The sequence below is a fragment of the Natrix helvetica genome (genome assembly GCF_964273705.1).
Source record: "Natrix helvetica genome assembly, chromosome: 1".
Lineage (NCBI taxonomy): Eukaryota > Metazoa > Chordata > Lepidosauria > Squamata > Natricidae > Natrix > Natrix helvetica.
Genome location: NC_138548.1, coordinates 343,993,387 through 344,011,598, shown reverse-complemented (window position 1 = coordinate 344,011,598; position 18,212 = coordinate 343,993,387). Strand labels below are relative to the sequence as shown.

Below are 18,212 nucleotides of genomic sequence, written 5' to 3'. Positions count from 1 at the left end.
TGAATGATATTAAATGACATTAACATAAAATAACAGGGCATAAAAATTAATCAATATTGAGTAAATATGCAGGAAATGAACACCAACATTCAAAAAGGGTAATTTGACATTTTTGAGTAGCACAATTTTATTTCAGTCCTACAGTATATAAAGCACATACCCAAGAGCACAAACATACATTTGTTCTTTTTTAACCAAAATTCAAACAAACTCTGATCTATTCCAAAATATTTCAGTGATGATATGAAGTTATGTTTCAAACTAAATATTGAATATGAAAATAATAACCTTAAATAAAGCCCAAGTATATGTCCTTTGGTTTATGTTGTTATACAATGACAAAAGTCTATGTGTCTTTTTCCCTTACTATTTCCAACTTTTACATCTTGCAATTGCAAATCATTTTCTGTTGTTAAAATGAAGTCATCTGTCAATCTAATGTCAACCATAGTGTTTGAAAACTCTATATAAGCTCAACATTAGTTTGTCCAGATTTTCAGATAATGAAATGTCCAAACATAATGGGCATCGTTTCAAAAACTATGATTAAACAAAATAGAAATGTTTTGACCAAAAAAGGACCCCAAAATAACAGCCTAAGACTGACTAGTCACTAGAACTAAATTCATGTTCGACTTCTTCACAAACATGGATCCCTAAATACTGTTGGACTACAACTTCCATCATTCTAGAAATCTTTTAATTGAAAATTAAAATCTAAAATCGACTAACATGTTATTTCAACTCCATACATCCTTACATTCCTATTGATTTCAAATTTTGCAGCATTTACTCCAAGGTGGGTATAAGATTGCATACATTCCCAAACAAAATTATGAGAAACGAATATATCATATATGAATACACCTTAAGTTTTGAATTACATTTGACTATAAGAAATAATAAATAGAAGCTTAAATACCTGGCAGATCTTTTTTTAGATCAATTCTTACACTGCATTTCATTTTTACAGTTTAAATCCAAATTCGTGGATTTAACTGTCAGATTTCAGAATAAAATATGAAAGAAGCAGTACTGATATTGCTTAATAAATGCACAAACCCAACAGTTTTTAGAAGCAAGCAAAATATGTTTAACTGAATTTAATATTATTATGCATGGATCTATTCAAATTAATCTATAAAACAAAAACTCTTGGGTATATACACATTTGCCTCATTTCAAACAAGGGGTCTTTTGTGTGTGAGATGAACTGCTAACACTACAGAAATCCAATGCTGTTTTTGTGACGACCTGCTTTGTCTGATAATCGTATAGTATAGCCTTTATTGTCATTGTACATTATGTATACAATGAAATTGGTTTTAGCCTCACTGGTGCAATCCATGACAACAAATACAAACAATATAAATAGTATAAAGAATAACCCCTATGCAAATGATTAGGAAAGAAAAAGAAAAACTAGTCATACATTTCCACATGTGCGTGGAGTAGAGCATGGAAGAAATCCCACAACTCAGCAGAAGTTTTCTTGAACTGAATCATTTTACCACAGCTACAATGATGGATACTCACAGAAATGCTGTACTGAGTAGTGAGTGCTTTGAAAATAATTTGGAAGAAACAGTTATTTTACCCAAATCTGATGGCATCTGAAGAAGAGTGGGGAAAGATGAGGCTAGAGACTCTGAGGAACGTCCAACACAATTTTATTCAAAAGTAACTGCAACAAGCAATACAGGAGAGAATCAGCGTTCCTCTGCCTGACAGCTATTTATACGAAGAGCTGTCAGACAGAGAGACCAATCAGGGAAGCAGAACAGCCCGCCTTCAGCCAAGCCGCGCCTGATTGGCTAAGGCGCGGCATGGCTGTTGCTAGCTGTCAACAGAGGGAATCCCCGGTCGTATGTCGGGGAGGAAAGGAATATAGCACTCCTTCCCCCCTAGCGAGGACGCATGCGTGACAGCGGAGCATGCGTAGTCGCTAAGATAGGCAGGGCGGCGTCGGACACGCCCAGAACGCCTCAGAACTGGGCAGACCGTCGGAGGAGGAGGTGGTGTCCGTGAGAGCTCCTCCCTGAAGGGAGTGGAGCTCTGGGCGCCATCTTGAAGGCCTATCTCGGACGGAGGCGGAGGCGGAGACTCAGGAGCTGGTAGGCAGGGCCGGGGTGGCGCGGCCGCTGGCGGGCTTGAGTCAGGGAATTTTGAATTACTATTAGGGAAAGGCTGGCCTGATTGAGGGAAGGCCAAGGTGGGGTGCAATGTCGGAACTGGTAGCCCAACGGGGGCTGGAACGCTGGAAGGCTGTGGAAGGCGGAAGGCGCCAGGCCCAGTCGCTGTTGGTACGTCTTGCGGCACCGGCAACGGCCACGGTGGAGGGATCGGTTGCGGCGTCAATCCCAGGGCCTGCGGTGGAATGGCAGAGGCCGACCCTGCAGGGTTGTTGTGTGGATCCGAAGGTTGGCGACGCCTTAACTGATCCACGTGGCGGCGCCAGTCTGCACCGTCGGCGGTCCGGACCCTGTAAGAGCAGGGGCCGGTTACAGAAGTGACGGTGGCAGGCACCCACTTAAGATCCCCTGAGAAGGCCCTTGCCCAGACTGGATCACCCTCAAGGAATGAATGGGGAGGGGGTCACAGGTTGCTCGGCTGTGCCTCAGAATAGGTTGGGTGCAACCTATCTAAGGTGGTCCGCAGGCGCCGGCCCATCAGCAGCTCAGCAGGGGTTTTTCCTGATAGTGGGCACGGGGTGGAATGCTGAACCAGGAGGTAAGCAGCCACCCTCGTGGGCCAGTTGCCCTTGTCCATTCGTCCAAGGGCGTCCTTGGCCGAGCGGACAGCGCGTTCCGCCCGGCCGTTGCTGGCCGGATGATAGGGGGCGACTGGGGCGTGCCGGATGCCCTGGGAGGCCAGAAATTCCTGGAACACGGTGGACGCAAACTGGGGCCCATTGTCCGACACAACGACGTCTGGCAAGCCGTGGGTGGCAAACAGGCGCGTTAATGCTCGGACAGTGGCCTCGGCTGTGGTGGAGGTCATGAGAATGAGCTCCACCCAGCGCGAGTAAGCGTCCACCACGACCAGGAAAACCTGGCCTCGGAAAGGCCCAGCGTAATCCAGGTGGAGGCGTGACCATGGGCTGCGAGGAATCTCCCACTCCCGCGGCGGGGCCGCCGGAGGCGCTGGACGGGAGACCTGGCAGGTCGAGCACCTGGCTACCCAGGTAGCTATCTCGTCGTCCAGACGGGGCCACCAAACATAGCTGCGCGCCAGCGCCTTCATGCGCGCTATGCCAGGGTGGCCCTCATGGAGGCGAGACAGCACCTGTTCGCGCAGGGTGGGTGGAATGATCACCCTGTCCCCCCACAGGAGGCACCCACTGTGGAGGGACAGCTCTAGCTGCCTGGCCTTGTAGGGGCGGTGGTCGTCCGACACCGGCCCCCCAGGCCATCCCCGCAGAACCCAGGTCATCACCTGGGAGAGGGTGGGGTCGGCCAGAGACGCTGCCGCCACATCGCCCGCAGAGAGCGGCAAGGCGAGGTCTGCAATGGCCAAAACAGACAGGCAAGGCGCTGTCTGCGGGTCGGAGACGGGCAAGGGGCAGCGGCTGAGGGCATCAGCGTGCCCCAGCTGCTTGCCAGGGCGGTAGACCAGGGCATACGAGTATGCCGCTAGGAACTCCACCCAGCGCGTCATCCGGGGTGACAGGATGGGAGGGGTCGGACGGTCACCGGCCAGAAGCCCAAGGAGTGGCTTGTGGTCAGTGAAGAGCGTGAAATGCCGTCCGTAGAGGTACTCGTGGAACTTTTTAACCCCGGACACAGCAGCCAGAGCCTCCTTGTCGATCTGGCTGTAGTTTCTCTCCGCTGGAGAGAGTGTCCGGGAATAAAAAGCTATGGGGGCTTCCGAGCCGTTGGGGAGGACATGGCTCAGGACAGCCCCCAAACCCACGGGGGAGGCGTCACACGCTAGAGTCAGGGGCATCCTGTCACTATATTGGACTAGGACTGCCTCTGACGTCAGCATGTCTTTGACAGCCGCGAACGCATGCGCTTCACGGCTGCCCCAGCGCCAGGCCGCAGATCGGTCGAGCAACCGATGCAGCGGCTCGGCTAGTGACGCCTTGTGCGGCAAAAATGGCGCGTAGAAATTTAAAAGCCCTAAGAACGACTGCAGCTCCGCCTTAGAGGCGGGGGTGGGGGCGTTCTTAATGGCTGCGACTTTAGCAGGGGTGGGGTGGATTCCGTGGGCGTCTATGGAGAAGCCTAGGAAGTCCACTTTAGGCACAGCAAATGAGCATTTGCTGCGCTTTAATTTGAGACCCGCGCCCCTAAAACGGTCGAGGACCTTCCCCAATATTTCGAGGAGTCCTGAGCGGCTGGACGCAGCGATCAGGACATCGTCGAAATAGGGTACAACGCCAGGGAGCCCATGGAGCAATCGCTCCATGAGGCTCTGGAAGATCCCCGGGGCTACGGAAACGCCGAATTGGAGGCGGCGGCAACGGAAAGCCCCTCGGTGGGTGACGATAGTCTGCGCAGCCGGCGCTTCGTCATCCACCGGGAGCTGCTGGTAGGCCTGCGCCATATCCAGTTTTGCGAAAATACAGCCCTGCCCCAGGGAGTGGAGCAGGTGCTGTACGACAGGGACTGGATAGGGGTTTGCCTGAAGGGCCAAATTGATGGTGGATTTAAAATCGGCGCAGAGGCGTATGGAGCCGTCGGCCTTCATGGGGACCACTATTGGGGTCTCCCAACGTGAGTAGTCAACAGGCTCCAATACGCCCTGCGCCAGCAAACGTTCAATCTCCTCATCAACTTTGGCCCTTAAGGCAAAAGGCACCCTGCGGGCCTTCAGCCTAATGGGAGCAACCTGGGGATCTAAGTTAAGAGAGATGGGGGTGCCCTTGTACAGCCCCAGCTGGCCATCAAAGACGTCCGCGTAGGCGGAGATGACAGCGGCTACGTCAGGGGGCATGTCTGAGATGGCGTGCACCCCCTGCACTGAGAGACCAAGGGCGGGGAACCAATCCAGCCCCAGCAATGCGGGGAGGGGCTTCTCGACTACTAGGACTGGCAGGCAACCCGAAAACCCCCCGTATTCAACCCTAACCGTATAGCAGCCCAGGGTTGGGATAAGTGACCCCTGATAGTCCCTTAGGGCCACGGGGCTGGCAGTCAATTGGCGTTTTAGGACGCCGGGGCAAAGTTTGTTAAAGTCAGCCCAGGCAATTATGGAGCGGGACGAGCCGGAGTCCACCTCCATCACGCAAGGCGCGCCCTCAATGAGGACTGACGCCTTGATTCTGTCCGCACCTGCGGAGGCCTGGTAGATCGCCTCAGCAGGGGCGGCTACTGGGCCTGGCTCCACGGTGTAGCAGCTGGCTCTCGTGCGCGGCTGGCGGCGGGGCTGCTGTGGTCCTGCTGTCATCTGCTGGCCCGTGGCTCCTTGGGGTGGTGGTGGAGGCAGCACAGCCCGGCAAACTTGGGCCAGGTGCCCCTTTTTTGAGCACCGGCGGCAGATGGACGCCCGGAACGGGCAGGCTGCCCGGTCGTGGCTGCCCCCGCAGCCTAGGCAGGCCGTCACAGTCCGGCTCGCAGGTCTCGGATTGCGGCGTCTCTGCAGCTCCGCCAGACGGGCCACTAGCTCTTCCTCTTCTTCGGCCGGGCTGGGCAACGGCGCCAGTTGATCTATGAGGCAAGTGCGTGCTGGAAGAGACGGTAGCTGGTGGCGGTCCATTTCAGCGGTGGATTGCTCGGACAACTCCACCGCCCGTGCCTCAGCGACCGCCTCGGCCAGGGTGATTTCTGGCCGAGCCAGGAGGCGCCTCTTCAGCCGGAGGTCCTTGACCCCGCTGACGAATTGTTCCACCAGGTTGTCCTCCAAGTCCAGGAACTTGCAGGGTATGGCCGTGGTCCGCAAGGACTGGAGGATCTGGCTGACGTCTTCGTGCGGCTTCTGGACGCACTGGCAGAATGCGTACCGCCGGGCAATCTTCGACGGGGTTGGGGCGTAATGCCCCTTCAGCTTGGCCATTAGCGTATCCCAGTCGAGATCGTGGACTGGTAAAGGGGCTGCCAACGCCCGGGCGGCGTTGAACATCGGGGTTCCGCAGCTACTGAGGAAGAAGCTGCATTTCTCCTCCATCGGAATACCCCGTTTTCCGTTGGCTCGCAGGAAGCACTCGAAGCGCTCTAAAAATCCAGTCCATCCTTCTCCGTCGGTTCCGAAAGGAGCGAACGGAGGAAGCGATGACATAGCGGCTTGAAGTTGTGCGGCTCGGGGAGCTAAAACTCAAGCGGCAGTGCGAAGAGGTCGGGTTCCGTCAGGTTCGTCGCCTCAGGGATATCCCACCTTCGTCGCCAGTGAAGAAGAGTGGGGAAAGATGAGGCTAGAGACTCTGAGGAACGTCCAACACAATTTTATTCAAAAGTAACTGCAACAAGCAATACAGGAGAGAATCAGCGTTAAGAGTTAACCTAATCTTGGCGTAGCTTCTTCTCTGGTAATATTGTACTGCTAACCAGAGCATACAAAACATTTGCTAGACCAATTCTTGAATACAACTCATGTGTATGGAACCTGCACTGCATATCGGACATTAATACAATTGAGTGAGTCCAGAAGTACTTCACGAGAAGAATCCTCTGCTTGCAACCCCTGATGCCACCAGACTTGAAATTTTGGGCTTAGACAACTTAGAACCATGCTGCCTTCGGTCTGACCTAAGCATAGTGCATAAAATAATCTGCTACAATGTCCTACTGTCAATGACTACTTCAGCTTCAACCACAACAACACAGGAGCACACAATAGATGCAAACCTATAGTAAACGGCTCCAAACTCGATTGCAGAAAATGCGACTTCAGCAACAGAGTGGTCAATGCCTGGAATGTGGTTTCTTTCCCAAACCCCCAAAACTTTAACCTTAGACTGTCTACTGTCGACCTCAACCCATTCCTAAGAGGTCTGTTAGGGGCGTGCATAAGTGCACCAACTGTCCCTGTCCTAATGTTTCTTTTTATTCGTATCCATTTCATGTATCCAAAATCATGTTAATACTTATATCTGTTATCTAATACATGCTTAATGAAATAAATATAAATATAAAATAAAATGGTTGTCCAATCTCTTCCTAAAAACTTCCAGTGTTGGAGCATTCACAACTTCTGGAGGCAAGTTGTTACACTGATTGTTCAGTCAAAGGGCAACACTTCCACATTTTCCCAGAGAAATAATACCAGAATGTAGGGTGCCACCATCAGAAAGCCCGTCAGCTATTTTATTTTTGAAGATACACGGGGAGTTTAATGACCTGAGACTAGATTGCAAATCCTCTTTAAGCATTATTTCTGAACCAACATAGATCAAATCTATACAATAATGCTATTTGAAGAGATGAACTCTCTTCAAAATTAGCCCTCCTAAATTTCTGCCCATAAACGAGGCCTGGCAAGGATCAAACAATAACTTTTTCTGCAGCAGGAAGTTTCTCCGAAATTTTGTCCGCCAGTTAACAATTACAGTATTTTATACGTTACACTTCCTAAGAAGCGATCAAAATCTCGCCACAGGCAGAGACATTCTGCCGCAAACATCGCGATAAGTGAGATTCTAGCGCCCTAATTATCCGTCTACAACTTCTACAGGCTTTATGGGAAGTCACCCGCTAGCGGTTGATAAATCAAATTTACCGACGTACACATTTTTGACTAATAGTGAAGTATTCGTTTTCTGCTAATAATGAAGTATTTGTTTTTATAAAATTTCCAGCTTAAATGTGCAGGCGATCTCTGGAGGCAGCCATATTGTACGGTCCCAGCAGCAGAGCGCGTGAAAACAAATCACTTCCGTTTCCGGAAGAAGCTGCTTCTTCCTTTCTCTCTCTCGGCCTGGGCGAGTTGGCAGGTCCGGGCGAAGGGCCTCCGCTGAATCCGACGCCATCCTCCGTCCGCCGCGGGAGCTCGAGGTCTCTCAGCCGCCGCCATGACGGAGCAGATGACCCTGCGTGGTACCCTAAAGGGCCACAACGGCTGGGTGACCCAGATCGCCACCACCCCACAATTTCCAGACATGATCCTCTCCGCCTCACGCGGTAAGGTGGAGCAAGACGGGCCAGTCCACTAGGGGGGCAGAGTGGTGGCCCCCCAAAATAGACTGGAGAAACCATGACGGGGAAGAAGCCGTAAAAGATACAGTTTTTTGCATGGGCAACATGGATTGCACGACCTGGTGAATCGGGATTTTTTTGGGGGGAGGAAATTGCTCGCGTTTGGGTAGAGGCAATTTAGAGAAGAAACCATGGTGTCTTAAGAAGGATTACAACAACCCGAACAATAAGGGATTGTTGAGTTCAGAATGCGGGATGGTTGCAAATCTTAGGGAAGACATGTCCGTCCCAATGATTACATCTGACATTGTCTGCTGATCTTTTCAATGAGATCTGAAGACACGTCCTGCAATTATGATGGGACAGGAGAGGATCAAGAAAGAAAATGGGAAGTTTTTGTTAGCGTTTTCTTAGCTCAAAAGCAGCATGCTTAAACTCTAGCAGCGGCCCAAAATTCAGGAAGATGTGCCTGTTAGAAATCTTAGGCTTGTGCATTAGTCCAGGGAGGAAAGATTTTCGGGCTTACAAGGCATTTTTAAAAGTTGGAATTCCAAGGGGTATGGGCAAAATCCGGATGTGAAATGGTAAGCCACCTGGGCATGTGCTTAGCCCTAGTAATTTGTGATAAAGTGCAGAACTGAATCAACAAGGATTTTCATGGACAAATCTGTTCCAGGTGTCCTCCCCCCCCCCCCATCCTCCCCATTATATAGTAATTTTCTTAGTGGTTTGCTATAGAAAGCTTTATTTTCCAGTTCCAGCAATTATCAAACAACTGGGATCACAAGTCTTTACTGAGATCACTGTGTCTATTGTCCTGTCCTGGATTACAGGAAAACTCCAGTGAGTATTTCATATTAGGCAACTCCATTTTAGGGTAACTCATTTCTCACTTGACAGCAACTGAAGCTACATCCTTGGAGGATTTACAATAATTATGCCTCTCCTCCAACAAAAGGACTCTAGCCTCTTTGACATTAGGTTATAGCAGTGTTTCTCAGCCTTGATGGCTTGAAGATGTGTGGACTTCAACTCCCAGAATTCTCCAGACTGGGGAATGATGGGAATTGATCGATCCATACATTTTTGAAGTTGACATGGTTGAGAAATCATTATTCATAACTCCCTTAAGCATCAAGCCTTGTTCAGTGACTTGGAGCCAGTCACTCTCCCAGCTCAACACACACCATAGGTTTGTTGTGGAGAAAATAAGTTGCTGGAGAATTAGATAGAATAGAATTCTTTATTGGCCAAGTGTGATTGGACACACTAGGAATTTGTCTTCGGTGCATATGTTCTCAGTGTACATTAAAAAATAGAATACATTCATTAAAAAATCATAAGGTACAATTAGTGATGGGTTGCCACCTTACCTTATATATTTCAAAGAGCTGAATAAAAATATAGTAACAAGAGTTTAGACAAGATGGAAGTCCAAAAAACTGCTATTGAGGGTATTTTTCTATGTTTTTATAATGCACAAGAGGAGGATGAAAAAGAGGACACTTACTGCAATGTAAGGAATGAGAGTTTCTTCTGCCCTGGATGTTAAGTTTTGCTGATTGAATAAGTAGGGATGTACAAAGACTTTCGGATATGAAAGTCCTCGATTAAGTCATGTTGAAAATGAGATCAAGATGGGTTCTATTTAGAAAATTCCTAAATTTTGTGACCCATTTTTAGTTGAAGATGCTTACTTTTAGAAGGGAAATTTTGGCAGATCTCTTGTGTTTCTCAACCTTTTTAAGATTTGTGGATTTCAACTCCCCGGCCAACCATGCTCCAAATGAATTCTGAAAGCTGAACTCCACACATCAAGGCTGAGAAAGACTGGTGTAAAATACGTTGTGTGGGGACTTATCATATATGGAGAATATACTTCTACGTCAAAGGGTTAACTTCACCTTCAATGGGTTGAAAATCGTTTTTAACTAGCCTTCTACCAGCAATGTGTGGAAAAAGTCCTTTGCTGATCAAGGGGAAATCTTAATCCACTGAAACTGCTGTATTTGCAGCTTGGACTATGGAGTCCCCATGGGCTTTGTTGACACCCTGAGAATTAAGCTTGGGAACAGGGTGGCATTCAGGACTGAGGATGCAGAAGGTTGTGGGCAGAGAATCCATTGTTTTGCTTTTGTGGGCAATTTTCCTGGTTCGAGATATAATGTAAGTAACCTTTTGTGTTCTCTTACAGATAAGACCATCATCATGTGGAAGTTAACAAGAGATGAAACTAACTATGGGATTCCCCAGAGAGCCCTACGAGGCCACTCTCACTTTGTGAGTGATGTGGTCATCTCTTCAGATGGGCAGTTTGCCCTCTCCGGCTCTTGGGATGGTACCCTGCGCCTCTGGGATCTTACTACGTGAGTGCAAGTTGTAAATAAAAATGGCTTCTGTGTTTGAGGAGGGGATAATTCACTTCCTGTGAACTTGTTTTCTATTTTCTGATTGCTTCCTGCACTCCCAGTGATTAAATCTGATAGTACATATCTAAAGATTCCAATCAGCTTCACTGATAATATGTTGCCATTGCAGTAAGAGGAAAAATAATTTTGATTTGTTTTATGTATGTTGCATAATTCAAGTGCTAAGTAGCCTGAAAAGCAATACTGTGACAACGTATTGATAATAAATTAAAACCCCTAGGGATGAGTTTAGCACAGTACTAGGGTTTGCTCTTAACAGTGAAATGGTGAAGAACAGAAAGAAGTTTTGTGTATCAAGGGTTCCTCCTCTAGCACATTCCAGTGCAGGGAAATAAAAGTGTCAAATTGACTTCCTTTTAGAGGCACGACCACTCGTCGTTTTGTGGGCCATACCAAGGACGTATTGAGTGTGGCCTTCTCTTCCGACAACCGCCAGATCGTCTCAGGTTCCAGGGACAAAACCATCAAACTCTGGAACACCTTAGGTGTCTGCAAGTACACTGTGCAAGTAAGCCTCTTCTTCCAGTTCTTGGATTGGATGCCCTTAAGGCTCACTTAATGTGACCGTCTTTAAATTAGGTGACATTAAAGTTGGTCTCTAGATACATTTACAATTGGCTCACGACCACATCTGACCTGTGAAGCATAAAAAAATTAGCAGTTAATAGAAACGGATCAGGAGACATTTTGTTGGCCTTTAAGTGGGTTGTTTTTGGAGAAGGAAGTGTGATGCTTTCAGTTAATTTTCAGTCATCTTTTAGTTAATATTTGTGTAGTGCTATATTTACTAGAATTTCATAGGTAAGGATGTGTTGCCACTTGAGTGTATTCATTATAAATTTCTACCACACAAGAGAAGGCAGGAATTGCAGGAACAAATGTAATGGGAAGAGGGTGTTGAAATATAATTAATTACTTGATAAGACATACAGTTTAAAATAATGAAACAGGTGGAGTTATTTTTAAAATGATAACTTTGTTAAGTTGCTAGCACCAAAGGATTGCTTTTCCATCCTGTTCTTTTTCTCTCCCATAGGACGAAAGCCACTCTGAGTGGGTGTCTTGTGTACGCTTCTCCCCCAACAGCAGCAACCCCATCATTGTTTCCTGTGGATGGGACAAGTTGGTTAAGGTGAGGGGAATTTATGCCCGGGGATCTTCAGCCAGTGCTCCCCCCCCCCCCCCAAACCCATGAAATCATGAAAGAGAGACTCCTTGCAGATTTATAAACAATGTAGAATCTCTTCACTTCATCTGTTATATATCAGAGGAGGGAGCCTGGAAACTAACAGGTGGGGGAGTACAATGATCTTCTAAATCTATCAGATCTGTTGAAGAGGTACAACAGATCCGTTGAAAAAAGTAAAAATTTTAAAATAATAACATGTTCCATTATCCTCCGGGAGTAAATGTTTACGGATCCTCCTTTTTTGTTAACCTTAAATAGATTTGAAACTATTTTTGGGGTGCAATTTTCTTCACTTGAAAAGTTACCTTGGAAGGTGCTGGATTTTTTTTTTCATGAAGACAAAACTAGGGCATCTCCAAAATACTTTACCCACTGACAGTCATTTATATTATTTTATTTCTTAAATGCATAGATTTCTAAAATGCATATGCTACCCATTGCATTGTTGCAGCAACTCTGGGTGGCTTACAAAATATTAAAATACATTGCAGAATGATTAAAATTAATAAAAGTTAAAAATATACTGCGTGTCTGCTATCTTCGTGTCTTGAAATTAGGAATAAACCTTATGTTTCCTCCGACTTGTAGGTCTGGAACTTGGCCAATTGCAAGCTGAAGACTAACCACATCGGGCACACTGGCTACCTGAACACAGTGACCGTCTCTCCTGATGGGTCATTGTGTGCTTCCGGTGGCAAGGTAAGTCAGTCTGGTGATTTAAAAGATCACCTTGTTTTCTCCGTTTTCTTCCGATTTTTAAAAATGGGAATTCTAATGAAAGTTGGTTAGACAGATAACTTTCAAATGAGAAGAAGAATCTGGCTAAAACTAACAGCCTGTCCCTGTTTGACTCGGGAAATGTAAGGAGAAAGTACTCCTCCCAGTATTTTTAATTGCATCCTTAGAATAGATGTCTGCAGTTATTGGCTCAGAAGCTGAATTCCTAAAGAGAGAGATTTAGGTCTTCACTTGGGCCAATTCGTTTCCCTTCCCTTAACAAAGAAAGAGGAATCATCACTCGTGTAGCTCAGACTGCCACCACATTTTAATTTTGGTGAATAGTTATTTTTAGTATGATCGTGTTCTTAGAATGAGCAGTGAGAACCACTTCCTAGCTAAGAATAGGGAGGGGTTAAAACCAGTGTCTTAGGTTCTTGATGATTTTCCTAGAAAGGGATATTTGGGATATACGCTCCCTTAAGGGAGAAGGCTGGACATTAGTGGCTTGCAAAGTCTCTGTGACATTTTTCATCCTAACTGTTTTCTTGGCGGTTGAGGGTTACAGGAAATCTGGCTCAGCTGTGATGAAACACACGAGCGCCATCTGACTCCCATGCAGATAACCCACACTCTGTTTCTGAGCTGCCCAAATTCCCTCTTAGCGTCTCAGGGAATTTCTCAAGGGGTGATGTATTATGAAGGGGGATTATATGATGTATGGAGAACAGCTTTATTTCTGATGATGTTGCGTTTTGAATCTTTGAATGGATTATGCGATAGTTAAATTTTAGAGAAAGTTTGCAACTTTATAAAGGAGGAAGAACAACGATTGGTTGAAATGGGCTCTATCTATTGACTTCTTTCTCCATTCTAGGATGGGCAGGCAATGCTGTGGGACTTGAATGAAGGCAAGCACCTTTACACCCTGGATGGTGGGGACATCATCAATGCCTTATGCTTCAGCCCAAACCGCTACTGGCTGTGTGCTGCCACTGGTCCCAGCATCAAGATATGGGTATGTTGAAACAGCCAATAATCTGCGCAAGTAAAAAATATGACTCAGAAGGCCCCCCCCCCCCCCCAAAAAAATCCCCTCCCTTTGGAGCTTTAATTTTACATTAATAGATGATTTTTCCTTCTGGAACACTTAGTGTCATATTCAGAGAAATATTTATTTCTATCTCTGATGTTTGTAGACTTTTATTTGTCATACCAGTCCCAAGAGTGGCGTAAATTTTGTCTCGGGCATAGAGATTGGACACATAGTGTAAACCTGAGATCTCCAATCTTGGCAACTTTAAGACTTGTAGACTTCCAACTCCTTGAATTCCTCAGCCAGCTCTGCTTTGAATTCTGAGAGTTGAAGTCCCCAACTCTTAAAAGTTGCCAAGGTTGGAGACCCTTGGTGTAAACAACGAGAGAAGAATGGGAAGGAAGGATCATCAAAGGACATGGGTGTATCAGAATAGATATTAATTTTTGTTTTGCTGCTAGGGAAAACCATCTCTTGAGTTAGCATTGTGTGCTTTTGACCTATCTTTGCAACTATGTTGTCTGTTCAGTAGCTTATGGGCAAGGAGTTGAATTTTTGCTGTGATGAAACACCTAATGCCATCTGACATTACTTCCCATGTGGAAAACCAGAGGCTGTTTCTGAGCCCATTGCTCTCAGTAGAGTTGGAAATTGAGGAAACCCAAAGTTACCTCTCTTTGATCTCTGTCTCCATTCTTATTTTCTCACAGGATCTGGAAGGTAAAATCATTGTGGATGAGCTCAAACAGGAAGTGATCACCACCAGCAGCAAGGCAGAACCCCCTCAGTGCACCTCATTGGCCTGGTCTGCTGATGGGCAGGTAAGAAATAAGAATCCCAGCGGCCTCTGGGAGAATCATGTAATTGCCTTCTCCACTAGGTGAGGCTTGACCAACAGTGGACTTTTGAGTTGGAAACTTGCAAGGATTTTGCAGCATGGGTTCTTTTTGAAAGGGAATCATTTAAGGGACGGTGTATGTGGGGGTAAAAACCCCATATGCTTGGTCTCTGTGTTCCTAAATCATTGGCATGTTTTCTATGATTCATTTTTGTATACTACATTAAGTAAATAAAATCACTGAGGTATTGAGCAAGGATTGAAATGATGAGCATGCTTAACATTGTATGCAAAACCTAGGAAGACGAGAGAGCATTTGAGCTAGCAGCCATTCAAAGTGCTTTAGTTAGAATGTCTTGTCTTAACTGGGGCAGTTGCGAATGTTGGGAGTAACTCGGAGCACTAACAGCTGTTGATGTAGATGGTGGGGATAGATGATTCCTTTATGACTTACTTCAACTCCCAGAATTCCTGAGCCAGCAAGTCCACAAGCATGGCTGGCTCAGGAATTCTGAGAGTTGAAGTCCACAAGTTATAAAGGGGCCATCAGTCCCCACCCCTGAGGTAGACAGGGGGCAGTTTTAGTATTTCTTCCCTTAGTTTTGGATGTGTTTTAAGAACTGAGTGGTGGAGCTAGATCTCAAGAAACAGCCAGGATATTGTAGGTTGCTAACCCCACAGGAGAGTTTAGCTCACAGGATGCAGATTCCAGGTTGTGTTTGTTTTTATTCTCACTTTCAGCCCCGCTTAAGAAAAAAGGATTGCACTTTTATTCCCCCCCAAATATTTCCTTCAAACTGAAGCAGGTCACTTCTGCCACGTTTAAATAATGTGTCGTGGTGTATTCTCTAACTCCTTTTTCTGGGTTTAGCGCAAGCAGTTGATATGCAACATCTGCATTTAGGATGTGTGAAAAGGCATTGAATGTTGCTGTGTACCACAGGAATGCTAAATCAGCCTTTCATTTCATCCTTTAGCCTCTTATCCTCTGTTAACATTGTTTTTTTTTTCCTCTTTCCCTCTCCTTTCAGACTCTATTTGCTGGCTACACAGATAACCTGGTTCGTGTCTGGCAGGTCACTATTGGGACCAGATGAGATCTTGCAGTTGTTGACCCACAAGGCATAAACTATGTACAAATCATTCAATTAAAAAAAAACAAGGATTTGTGTGCTGGAAGTGACTTGCTTTTAATAGGGAACTTAACAGCCAACATTTATTTTCTTTTTCCCTGCAGAGGTAGTTTTTTGGCTGATCCTTACTGTATTTTGGAAGATCTGAAGGATCAGTAGGGACAGATCATCACGGAGGAAATTTATGTCTTCCCAAAAAGTTAATACTGATTTGATGGCACATAATCACTGTATTAACGTCTGCTAGAATAAGGCTTTGTATTTACTATTGCAGTTGTCCTGAAAGGCGTGAATGGTAAAACTAGGTCTGCAACACAAAGATCTGCCCAGTTTTTATAAGTGTTTGGTTTCTCACACACATACAAAAAAGTGACACTTATCTCAAGGTAATCGTTTTGCCATTTTATGAAAGTGTTGAGATTCTATAGATCCTTTACACCTTTATTCACCACCTTTGTTATCCCTTCAGTTGGTCCTCACAACACCCCTTTTATTAAACGAATGTGAATTCCTCTCATTCACATTCAGCAAAAGCCTGGTAAACAGTTTTTCCAAGGTGAATTTGTAACCACAGACCTTATCTAGCTTGGAAAGCTGCTGTGTAAATATTTTCCAAACTGGTGCAAGGAAAGACTTGGCAGAATCTCAGATTCACGGACAGATCTTCACACTCCTGAAACGAGTGAACAAACAAATTGTTTCCTGCAAAAGCCCACTCCCCTTTCTTTCCTCTTTTACTTCCTCTGGGAGGGGCCATTCACCGTCCACCTGTGGCTTTACTCCCAAGTCGACCTTGATTTCTTAGCTGTTCTTTTCTTCTGGCATCTCTGCATGCGCACACTGGGAACAGGCTCCAGCTGTTCCTCTGCCCCACTAATGTCCAACTCCAAAGGCAGCTGATAACTGTCAGACAGCCTGGCCCCATCTCTGCCTCCGACACAGAACCCTCATCAGAGCCTTCCCCAGACTCCAGGACTGGCCCATGTTCCTCCCCAGCCTCCTCAATGTCTGACTGCTGCCAGCCCTGCTGGCGGGCCACAAATAGATGAAATCCAGTTAACCTTGAGAAATCATAAAATTAGGGTTGGTACTGGCTAAATACCAGGATGATACAAAGTGAGCTGGAATATGAAGTTGAAAAAAAATGCAGAAGGCAGCAGTAGCAAATCTTGTGTATTAAACAAGAAAATTCTTGTGACTTAGACTATAAAGGAATCAGGCGTAACTTGAAGGAGGTGGCTGGAGAAGATTCATAGATAATTTGGTATGGGATTTCCATTTCCCATCATTTTCTATAGCTGCAATCGGATCCTGGCTACAATCATGGGATGGGGTCTAATTGAACCAAGCAACCCTCACTGGCCTGGAATCAGGCTTGTAGAGTCCCTTCAAATGCCCAAGAACACCTCCAGTTCCTCCCATGCAGGCAGTTTCTCCAAGGAAAAGGCCAGAACCAGAACATTGGCTGGTTCCAACAGTGCCATATGATGCCCACCCCAATGAGTGCACTTGAGTGTGCAAATCTACCAATCCTTGACAGTATGGGCAAGAGTAATGAAACTAGTAGCTCACTTCCATTATGATAGCCAGGTCCTGATTCTTCAAGAGGACACATACTAGCATGAAATTAAAGAATTCCAAGGGTGTTCGGTAAACTTCAACAAAACATTCCCTCTCAAGTTTGCTAAGGTAAGTGCATCTTCCCAAAAGACTACTTCAAGGGTCTCCCTGGGGTTGTCATGAATGCACGGGAAGAGAACACTTGCACTGAAATTGGCAGTGAGCAAAAAAAAATATGCAGAGCGCCTTTGGAGCAACTGCTGAAAGAACTTCGGAATAAATAACTTGATAGGCCTGCAGTCAAATTCCTTTTAGAATCTTTGGCCTGCCACACTCCCCCTGTACTATGCTGTTTCATTAGTGGGAAATTGGGAGGGGGAATAGTAAGGAGTAGAATGTGTTTGTTTTCAAAATAAAAAAATTCCTTTCTAGAAGCCCAATGTCATCTTTTGTCTCCACACCTCTGCATCTGACATGCCAGCATGGCAGAAGAACATTGGACCATGCGATGGATTTATGGGTGTGGGGAGAAGATCATGAACTTTCAACTGGGTGGGAATCCCTGGAAGCTTTCAGATTAGGGATTCCCACAGATATGCTAACATGTCTGTCTTATTAAATTGGAACTTTAAGGATAGCTCTGCCTTGGACTCTGATTTAATTCTGCATGACATTTGGAACGCTGACATAACTACAATGCAGTGACAAAGGACATATCAGTTTGGCTTTGTTCTTTTTTTCTTTTCAGCTATGGAGTTCTCTGCACTTACATAACACTGCGGAAGTGAGTCCTCTTTCCACATAGGGGAAATGGGAGGCTTTCCCATTACAGAAAACCTTCATAGTAAATGTATGTCCCAATCCTTTTTTATAAAGCATATAATGGTGATATAATTTCTGACTAGATTTAGGATAGGTGTTCTAACACAGTCCAACATATCAAAACATTCGATGGCTTCATTAAAAAGGCACGGATTTACTTCGAGGCAACCTAACACTGATTATATTTAACACCATAAACAATTGTGTGTATTTTCAGATTCATACATTCAATGAGTGGATCGGATTTACATGTAGACTACGAATAAGGAGGAATTTCCTGACAGGGACAATCAATCAATGGAGCAGCTTGCCTCCCAGAGAAATTTTCAAGAAAAGATTGGACAATCATTTGTCCAGGGTGGAGTAAGGACTTGGGCAGGAGATTGGACTAGAAGGCCTCCAAGGTCCATTGTAGT

The 18,212-nt window shown here is 45.8% G+C and overlaps 1 protein-coding gene across 2 annotated transcripts; it reads left to right on the top strand.

The window, feature by feature from the left end:
• Positions 1-7,823: 7,823 nt before the first annotated feature.
• Positions 7,824-15,446, top strand: RACK1 (receptor for activated C kinase 1). Of its 2 annotated transcripts, XM_081936127.1 has the most exons (9): positions 7,932-8,057; positions 8,828-8,915; positions 10,267-10,438; positions 10,862-11,009; positions 11,538-11,633; positions 12,279-12,389; positions 13,285-13,425; positions 14,154-14,264; positions 15,313-15,446. In XM_081936127.1, the coding sequence occupies exons 3-9, from the start codon at positions 10,281-10,283 to the stop codon at positions 15,376-15,378; spliced, it is 831 nt and encodes a 276-aa protein (XP_081792253.1). In that variant the 5' UTR covers positions 7,932-8,057; positions 8,828-8,915; positions 10,267-10,280; the 3' UTR covers positions 15,379-15,446. The 2 variants fall into 2 exon arrangements, with proteins under 2 accessions (XP_081792252.1, XP_081792253.1); XM_081936126.1 differs by lacking the exon at positions 8,828-8,915 and having other exon boundaries at positions 7,824-8,057.
• Positions 15,447-18,212: the final 2,766 nt, after the last annotated feature.